This window comes from Peromyscus leucopus, unplaced genomic scaffold (genome assembly GCF_004664715.2).
Source record: "Peromyscus leucopus breed LL Stock unplaced genomic scaffold, UCI_PerLeu_2.1 scaffold_1442, whole genome shotgun sequence".
In the NCBI taxonomy this organism is placed as follows: domain Eukaryota; kingdom Metazoa; phylum Chordata; class Mammalia; order Rodentia; family Cricetidae; genus Peromyscus; species Peromyscus leucopus.
In genome coordinates, this window is record NW_023504603.1 from 2,550 (window position 1) to 12,554 (window position 10,005).

Consider the following 10,005-nt stretch of genomic DNA (forward strand, 5'->3'; position numbering starts at 1 on the left):
GCCCTGGCCCTAGTGCTAGCCCTAGGGCCTTCCATTCCTAGGAAGAGGGAGGGTGCATTGGTGCTCACAAGGCTCTTGACTTGGAGTGGAGGAGGCTTACTGTTTGGGTTCACTGCCTCACTCTCCTAAGATTCCTCCTCCCCACCTCCAGACATGCTGAGTACAGAGGGGGATTTCTGTCTTTGCTCACTCTCTGGGCATAGATCAGAATATCCTCCCTCATGCTCTGCATATGGTTTCTTCTTAGTTGCTTCCTGCCTCCCTGGGAAAGCCCCACCTTCCTGTTCTTTCTTAAATTAGAGATGAAAGGAAAGACTCTTAAGGCCTGTGAAGCAATGTCCTCAGATCTGGCCTGGTGGTGACAGGAGATGAAGCTCAGCACATGTGGATGAGCCCTGGTTCTGGAGGACTAGGCTGGAGGGACAGTGGGATTCTGGGCTGCACTTCTAGCAAGCAGCAGAGTCAGGAGTGGGGTTTGGGGGGGTGCTCCCAGACAAAGAGATTCACAGCAGAGATGCCTCAGTAAGCTGAACATTTCTGGGGCCCTTGCCTTTCCAAGGCTGTTGTTTCTTAGGAAGAATAGCATAGGAGAGGCTGCCGGTGGGCGGAGCATGAGCATAGCACATTAGGAAAATGTCAAGAAATCTGAATATTTTGCCCAGTTCATATGTGCTCAAAACCACAATCAGTTTCTTAAGGCCGGTTTTCAACATAACAAATTTGGGAAGTATTACTATAACAAAATGGCAGGAGGGGTGATCACTTTAGATAGCCCTGGGAATCCCTTAGAAACTTGTCTCCCAAGATGGGCTTTAAGTTCCTGGGAGCACCCAGAGGGCATCTCACCTATTTGCATTTCCAGTGGAGCAGTACTGAATGTCTTAAGCCCTGGGCTGAAGTGACTCCAGGGGCATTAACAGGGCCACCTGCTCTTTTGAGTAAAGGGACAGCCCTGCTGCTCTGGAAATGCCAGTTGCAGTGGCTATGAAAAGGTCTGGTTACTCAGCTATGAGCCTGTGTTTCATTCTGACCAATAGAAAACGCCTTGGGTGCCTTCTGGCTTCCACTATGCAGTTTCACTTCCTGGACTGAGGGTGGGGTAGAGAGAGACAAGCAGTTCTCAAGTTTGCAGTAAGACACCAGAGCTGAGGCAGAAGCAGTCTGCTCAACAGGGGGCTGACTGGGAGCAGGCATGAGCCCTGCACTTCAAACAAAGCAGCTAGGCAACCTCAGTGCTCCTGGGTAAGTGACCACTTCATTCCAGCCTCCTCAAGCTCCAACCCCTCCTGCCTTTTCTGCCCTTCACTTCCATCCCAGGGTACAGTCTAGAGTCTCTGGGGATCATATGGGGACATCAGTACAAACATTGTCTCTCAGGGGAACTTGGAAAGTTTATGTTTCTATTAGGACTCTTGGCTCCTTGGAGTCTTCCTAGCCCGTTTTGACAAAGTCCAGGCTGTGGAGGACTAGGGCACCTGGTGAGCTGAGGGTGCCAGCAAATGCCTTTGTTTGCTTGGGGAGGAGGGAGGAGGGCTTAAGAGTCCAGGAAGAGAGCTCAGGTTCTGCTTGGTCTGAGCCTGTACTAGTGAGGCAGACAGCAGAGGGTGTGAGTGGATCAGGCTCCTGCTGCTTGCTCTCCAGAGCCCCTTGAGGCTTCCCCATTCACATGGAGACCTGATCCTGTGGGAAGTTGGGTAAACATGTCCACCAGGCAGGCAGGAACAGCATTCTAGATGAGAAAGGAAGTAAGTGCACTGGAGCCCAGAAAGCTTACAATGCTCTCCAGACCAAATGCAAAGCACCTCAGAGGAGCACAGAGTGCTTGCTGCATGTCTCTTTCTTCTCCAAGAGGCAGCTCCTGCTCCTGTCCCAGTGTGTTTTCCTGCCAGTCTGAGCCCTGGCATCTGAATGCCATGGTCTTCCCTTCTGAGGACAGCTAACAAGACACCTTAAATGCCAAGTCAAAGTCTCAGGGAATTTTTTCCAGTCAACACTGCAATTTCGGAGTGGGGGCAGGGAATCTGTTTTGTAAACCAGACCTAAAGTTGCAAAGAGGTTAATGAATTTACATGCCTGGGTTTGTGGCTTACTTGTCCTGTTTGTTTTTGAAGGATTGTGTCCGAGACACATGCTTAAAAAAGGTGAATTATGAACCATTGAAAATTTTTTGTTTTAATTTTATTTTATAATTTAATTTAATTTTACACATCAGCCACGGATTCTTTTGTCCTCCCCCCTCCGGGCCTCCAACTTCCTCCCAGCCCACCCGGATACCCATCTCCTCCAGGGTAAAGACTCCCCTGGGGATTGAGTTCAACCTGGTAGATTCAGTCCAGGCAGGTCCAGTCCCCTCCTTCCAGGCTGAGCCAAGTGTCCCTGCATAAGCCCCAGGTTCCAAACAGCCAGCCCATGCACTGAGGACAGGTCTTGGTCCCACTGCCTGGATGCCTCCCAAACAGATCAAGCTAATCAACTGTCTCACTTATCCAGAGGGGAACCATTGAAAATTTAACATAGTCACAGGTTTTGGAGTGAGAAGGCCAGTGTCCAGAACTAGCCCACAACTCCATTAACTAGGACTGTATTGCATCCCCCTTGAGTTCCACATTTCCTGGGGACATGAGTATTGTCCTTTGGCACTTTGGTGTGAGATGTGGCTTCAGTCCCCTATCCATGTGGAAAGTGACCCAGGGGTGTTGGCTTAGCACAGGTCCTGATAAGGAGGGTGCTGGAGAGGAGGGGCTGGGAGACAATGAGGAACTGAGACTGCTCAGCAGGGCATGGAACAGGGCGGGTCTGCAGCTTCTAACTGGGCAGAACTGAAACTGCTCCCTTCTGGCAGTACAGGCTGCTTTAGTTCCAGTTTACTTCGGTTGTGGTTTTGTTTGCGTATTTTAGAGGGGAGGGAGGCAGACAGCGTCTTGGTGTTTGCCCCAGGCTGGCCTCTAACTCACTGTATGTGTTCTGCATGCCTCAAGCTCACATTGCCACATCAGCCTCCCATGGCCAACATCATGCTAGACTCCTTGAAGCCTTTTAGTTGGAGATGATGATCTCTGGCACGGTATTAAGGAAAATGGGCTCACACCTGGATGGCTCAACCATCTCAGTCCCCTCTTTTCTGCAATTTCTTACCAACCTGCAATTGTGGCAGAGTAAGAATGTCATCCTCTTTCCTGTCAAACATAACTGACTAGACACCCTGAATCCCCAGTTTCCTTCTGAAAGAATTTCCCCCAGAGTCAGTGCTATAATTTGAGAAGAAAGAACTACCTGGTTAATTAGACCCAGGGACCCCCGTCTTTGATACCAACATTGGGGTGTTAGGCACATACAGTCATTCTCAGATTTTAGGTGGGGGCTGGGAATCCAAACTCAGGTCCTCATGCTGAACAACAAACACTTTCCCAACAGAGCCACCTCCCCAGCCACACAGGCCTCAAGGCTGACTTCATGCTGAGGCTGAGGATGAGGGCATGCCCAGCTAATTAGTAAAGATAGGCATGGAGCTGCCTTGGAAAGATTAGCAGAGTTAGTGACTTTCTTAACTGGACAGTTTTTAATCTAAACCCAAAATGCTTATGAACAATAGGAAATCAAGGCCCACGCAAAACCAGGAAGCAAATAAGCAAGATCTCCTTCAGAGAAAGTAGACCGTAGACAGTAGACAAAGTTGTTCAGACACTTGAGGTGATGTCCACTTGTAGAGAATGAGATTTGATCTTTTCCTATACCATATTACACAAGCCAAATACAAAATTAATTAAACATAGAAATGTAAGACCAGAAAAAATATGTAAGAAACACAAAAACTACTAGGAAAAGACACAGAAGAAAAGTTACATGACCAAGTTTTGGCAAAGGTCATTTGGATGTTGCCTTGATTGGCTCTACTGTCAACTGGACCCAACCTAGAATTATCTGGGAAGAGTACATCATTTGAGGGATTGCCTATAATCGATTGGTCTGTGTGTGAGATTGTCTTGATTGTTAATTGATGTAGGAGGGTCCAGAACCCTTTGGGCAGCTCCAGTCCCAAGACAGGGAAAACTGAACAGCAGAAGAAAGCTAGCCAGCCAGCAACATCCTTCATGGTTTCTGGGACATTTCTTTGGCTGAGAAGTGAGTTCTTTGGTCAAAGGTAGTGTTGTGTGGAATAGTAAGTAGGCCTGCCTTCCACTTCCTGCTTTGACATTCCTCAGTGGTGGATGGTGAGCTGGAATTAAACCTGTTCCAACCTGAAGTTGCTTTTGGTCAGGATATTTGTCACAGCAACAGAGAAAAAACGTGTCTTGTCCTAAAGCACAAGAAAAAAAAAAATCAAAGTAGACCTGTGATTTCATCAAACTAGATTGTTCTTGCACAGCAATGAAAAAACAGACAATCTACAGAGGGAGAAGATATTTGTAATGCACAGTCTGATAAAGGGTTAATGTCCAAGAAGATAATGCACTCAGTCAAAGGTAAACCAATAGCCTAATTACAAAATAGACAGAATGGATACTAATCATAAATAATTTGAAAGCTGAGCTAGGAAGACTCCTTGAAGCCTTTTAGTTGGAGATGATGGCTCAGTGATTAGGAGCACTTACTGGTCTTCCAGAACACAAGATTTCAATACCCAGCACCCACATAGTGCTTACAACCACCTGTAACTCCCGTTCCAAGGGATCTGATGCCGTCTTCTAGCCTCCGGGGCTACTACATGCATATGGTCCATAAGACAGACATGCAGGTAAAACATCAGTAGACCTAAAATAAATAAATCTTTAAAAATTGCATAACTAAAGCCTATATTTCATAAAAGATAAAAGTCACACAGATTCCACTGGGGTTTATTTAGAGGAGGCTGAATACTATATCAAGGACTGGAAAAGATGTAAGTGAAGATTAAAATGGGATTGAAAATTCAAAGGGCTTACCTACACTTGTAACATCACATCTGAAAAACCTGTAGGCTTATAAGTTCAGCTAATGAGTGCAAAGTCTCTGAAAAAGGACTGTTTCTCCACCTGCATGGTGACTGGTCCTGTGGAACATATGTAGCCAAAGATTGTGCTGTTGGCTCCACAGTACAGATTTGCTCTCTCCTGATTAGGTCTCATTCTAAAGGCTCTGTCTGTTTTACAGGAAAGAAATTCAGCTTGAAATTGCAAAGGCTGCTGGAGGAATGGCCGTCACTGTTGATCTGGACACAGACTGTGCTCAACTGGTTCTAGATGTAGGAGCTCTCACACTTGGGAGAAGAATAGAAAGAAAATGAAGAGCCATCACCTCAGAAAACGGGAGAATGAAAACATCTCTCAAGCTGTGTGTGCTCTCCTGAACTCTGGAGGTGGGGTGATCAAGGTTCAAATTGAAAATGAAGATTATAACCTCACCAGGGATGGACTGGGACTGGATTTGGAAGCCTCTCTTTGTAAATGTCTGCCATTTGTTAATTGGCACCTAGATGTCACGGAGGATGGAGGCTACGTTTATATCTTTGTAAAATCATGGAGCCTGGATGTCTTTGGGCTGCCGATTGCCACCCTGAGAACCAATTTGTACACCAGAAGCATGTCATCCTCGGTTGAAGTGAATGCTGCTGCTGCTCTCGAGTTCCTCCAAGACCTGAAAGAAACTGGAGGGCGATCCTGTGTGGGACTAGAGCTGCCTGCACACAGAGTCTGCCCTGGAGTAGAAGAAGAGAGTCACGTGGAGGACCTGGCTGCTGCAGTTTTTAACAAGACACAATTTCAGCACCAGGAAGACTTCCCCTTCTCCAGATCCACCTTTGTTGAAGTTACATTGCTTTCTGGGAAACAGCTGCAGAAGCACATTAAAGAGCTCATCCCTCGACAAGTTTCTGCATTTGCCAACACTGACGGGGGATATTTGTTCATTGGTTTGGATGGAAACGAACAGCAAATCATTGGTTTTGAAGCAGAGAGGAGTGATCTTGAACATCTAGAGAGTGAAATAGACAAATGCATCCAACAGCTGCCTGTCACTCACTTCTGTGAGGAGCAGGAGAAGATAAAGTACACATGCAAATTCATCCCAGTCCACAGACCTGGAGCTGTGTGTTCCTATGTCTGTGCACTCAGAGTGGAGAGATTCTGCTGTGCTGTGTTCTCTGCAGAGCCCGATTCCTGGCACGTGGAAGACAGCTGTGTGAAGAGGTTTACCACAGAGGAATGGGTCAAGAGCATGATGGATGGCCAACCAGGCTCTAGCACCATTGGTGAATGAGTTCACACATGCCCACTGACTGGTCATGTATTAGCTGATGCTCTTAAGGAACACCTGGAGCCTTCAACAACGCCATCCTTCTGACCTGTCACAGCTGAAGCATTTCATGGCCACAAGTGGGTCAAGCCTGCCTGTCCCTGAAGCTGTCTAACTGTTGAGGATTCCTCAGTAGAGGTCTGCTGTCAACGAACCATTCCTTGCTGTGGACTTCAGTTGAGAAAAGAAAAGGCCTTCATAGTTCAGGCTTTAGCCAAATCTGCAGGACATTTTCTTTCTTTCTTTCTTTCTTCTCTTCTTCTTCTTCTTCTTTTTCTTCTTCTTCTTCTTCTTCTTCTTCTTCTTCTTCTTCTTCTTCTTTCTCTTCTTCTCTTCTTTTCTTTCTTGTTTAACTTTTTATTGGTTCTTTGGAAATTACACCCCAATTCACATCATCTTTCTATCTCTCCTTAACTGCTCACTGCCTTTGCAACCTTCTTTGCAAAAGAAAACAACAACAACCAATAAATAAATAAATAAAACCCCCCAAAAATCTAAATAAAAATTAAAAATAATCTTGCCATGGGAGCCGTGGTGTGTCACACAGTATAATCTTTTGCTCAGATATCTTTACTTACAAATGTTTGTTGCAGTGAGTTATTGGTTGGGTTCGAGAGTTCCGGCTTCTACTACACTATCAATACTGGATCCTCCTCTGCACCCCTTTCAGACATCCTCTTTATTGTAGTCCTGTGTCACAGACGTCCTGCAACTATGCTTCTAAAGATCAGCCCCTCACATATGCCAGCAGTTCATGGATGGGTAGATGCTGGGGTGAGCCAACTCGAAACCCTGGACCTGGGACTGGGTGGTAGCTGAGATGGTCAGCCCACCCACTCTCCTGCACCTGTGCACCAGGGCCAGCTCTCCACCACTGCCCTTGTGAGGGGTAGGGCCCGATCACCTGAGTGCCACAGCTGGCAAGGGGTGGAGCCACCTTTCAGGCTCTGCTGCCCAGGACATTTTCTAAACCAGTGATTGATATGGGAGAGCCCAGAATCTGCATCAGCTCCTGCATCCTGGTTCCTGCACTGTTTGAGTTTTTTTCCAGGCTTCCTTCAATGCTGACTACACTGTGGAAATGTAAGCCAAATAAACCCTTTTCTCCAGAACTTGCTTTTTGGTCATGGTGTGTTATTCAGCAATAGAAACCCCAACTAAGACACCTGCTTAGTATAAGGCTGTGAGTAAATTCTTACTGCAGCTCACTGGCTGTGCTCTCAGTGGTGGGGTCGGAGGGTGGTATTGTGGGGTGTGTGAGGCCATGGGTGTGGGGGAGTGGGACAGACTGACAGGAACAGGTGTTGTGTTTGTTTGTTTGTTGAGACAGGGTTTCTCTGTGTAGGTCTGTCCTGGAACTCACTGTGTAGACCAAGCTGGCCTCAAACTCAGAGATGCGCCTGCCTCTGCCATCTGTGTTCAGGGATTAAAAGTGTGTGCATATTTTATCCCTATTGTATCTGTGGGTTTCCTTAGTGAGAACCCTATGTGCTCAATCCCAGGATTACTCAGAACAGGTGAAGCAACATTAAATGTAAAATCAGACAGAGAAACAAAAATCAAAGCCAACTATTGTACTTCCAGTTACATAGAGAACAAAAATGTGCCCTCTGGTGTGATAATGGCATGACTATACTGGGTTCACTCATTCTCCAATTGGATTTAAGGTCATGTCACCTGACCCCAACCCCGCACCTCCCTGGGAGGGAGCTTCTGTCTGATACTGAAAGCCAAGGCAAAGGCCATGGATGCAGAAGTGCCAGGGCCAATGGTGGGAAGCACCTATTACAGTTTTGAAATGCAGATGTGATTTGCCAACCAAACTGCCATCTAAATATGTGTCTTTATGGATTACCATTCCTGTCAGTCTCATAAAGACATTTTCTTCACTTACAATGGTTGTGCATACTGCAAAGATTCACAACTGCTTCAAGTCTTGAGTATAAGTGACTATTGTTATGGCACAGTGGCCCAATGCTCAGGTAAATCCTGAAGAAAACGAGCAGGCCTCAGTATCAATCTGTTCCAAGGCTTTGGGATCACATCACAAAAGAGGTGGAAAAAACAAAAATTATTGTCTTCAAAGTTTGTTTTTAGAATGACTCAGACTAAGTCTTAATATAGTAAATGAAATGAAAAAACAATTTTGTTTTGTTTTGTTTTGTTTTGTTTTTGAGGGAGTTCTTGTGTAGTCCAGGTTGGTCTTGAAGTCAGTAGGCCACAGAGGATGAGAAGGAACTCATGATCCTTTTGCCTCAACTTCCCAAGTGTCGAGATTACAGTTGTGTGCCAATAGGCTTAGCTTGTGATAATAAAATCTAATTCTCATTTTCCAAAGAATGAAATTATAGGTCAATCATAAAATTACTATCTCAGGCTTTCATAGAGAGCAAAATCTGACATAACATTGTACACAAGCCCCGACAGCAACATATATGGGAAGGGGAGTCTTTAAATTCAATGAGTTTAGTGGGGTAGAGAGACTGGTCAGTGGTTAAGAACACTTACTGCTCTTATAGAAAACCCAGGTTCATTTCTCAGACTCACATGGTGCTTTAAAACTATATGCTATTTCAGTTACATGAGATATAATGCCCTCTTCTGACCTCTGCAGGAATCACACACACAAGTGGCACACAAACATGCATGCAAGGAAAACACTCATACACATGAAATGAAACAGATGAATCTAACTGTTTTTAAATCAATTTCAGCAGGGTTTGATGACACATGCCTATAGCCCTAGGAGAAAATGTGGTAGAATTAAGAGCTTGATAAGAGGCTATATAAGGTGGCCTAGTCAGGCTAAGCTACATCCAAAGTCTTGTGTTAAACAAGTAAACAAAATATAAAAGTGTTTGCTGAGGGTGTAACTTAGATGACCTGGGTTCAACCCCTATGAATCACTCCAACCCCCCAAAGCCAATCGATGTCTATCCCATATTTACAGCTGAGTTGTACTTGTTGCCCTCTAACATACAGCATTTTTTACATTTCTGGTTGCTATAACAACACCCTCAGGGCAGAGTCCATCATGGCAGGGATGGAGTTGTGGGCAGAGGACCTCTAATTATGAAAGATGGCGTGGGAGGTGACAGGTCTGACTGTGTGCAAATTAAGGAAGCTGACAGAAGTGAATGCTAGTTTTCTGGTACCCTTCCCCTGTTTATTCATCCCAGAACACCAGATCATGGGGTAAAGACCCCATATCAGGGTGGGTCTTCCCTCATAGCTAAAATTTGTAGAAACTTTCTCACTGACCAGAACAGAGATGTGTTTCCTAGAAACTTCTAAGCATAATCATCATCTTATTAGTTTCAATAAGTTATTCTTAAGTTGTTAATTTCCCTCCTTCTGTTATAGTCTCGTGGGTCAGTGTTATAAACCCAGGGTGGCATCTTCACCCACCACCTTTGTATGTTGAAGGCCTAATGTGGAAATGGGGCCATTAAGGGGGTGAGCAAGGGTTAACAAAGTCCTAAGGGTGAAACATCACAGTACTAGTGTCCTTATGAGGTGACATGCCAGACTGCCTGCTTCCTCTGTCCTTATGAGCACATGGCCATGGCAGAACACAAAGACTGGCAGCTGAGTAGAGAGGCCCCTGAATGAACTCTGCTCTGCTTCAATCTTGGTCTTGGACTCCCTAACCACAGGAACTTTTAAGCCACTCAGTCTGTGGTATCTCCCTACTGCAACACAAGAACACTAGGGATACAGCACTATGGTTATTCT

General features: G+C 45.5%; 1 protein-coding gene across 1 annotated transcript; it reads left to right on the plus strand.

Moving 5' to 3' along the window:
- Window positions 1-283: 283 nt before the first annotated feature.
- On the plus strand, window positions 284-7,382 carry LOC114688842 (schlafen family member 12-like). Its single transcript, XM_028863340.2, is given in 3 exon segments — window positions 284-1,242; window positions 5,131-5,240; window positions 5,243-7,382. Coding segments are annotated over 3 exon segments (1,152 nt in total). The 5' UTR covers window positions 284-1,192; the 3' UTR covers window positions 6,235-7,382.
- The last annotated feature ends 2,623 nt before the right edge of the window (window positions 7,383-10,005 follow it).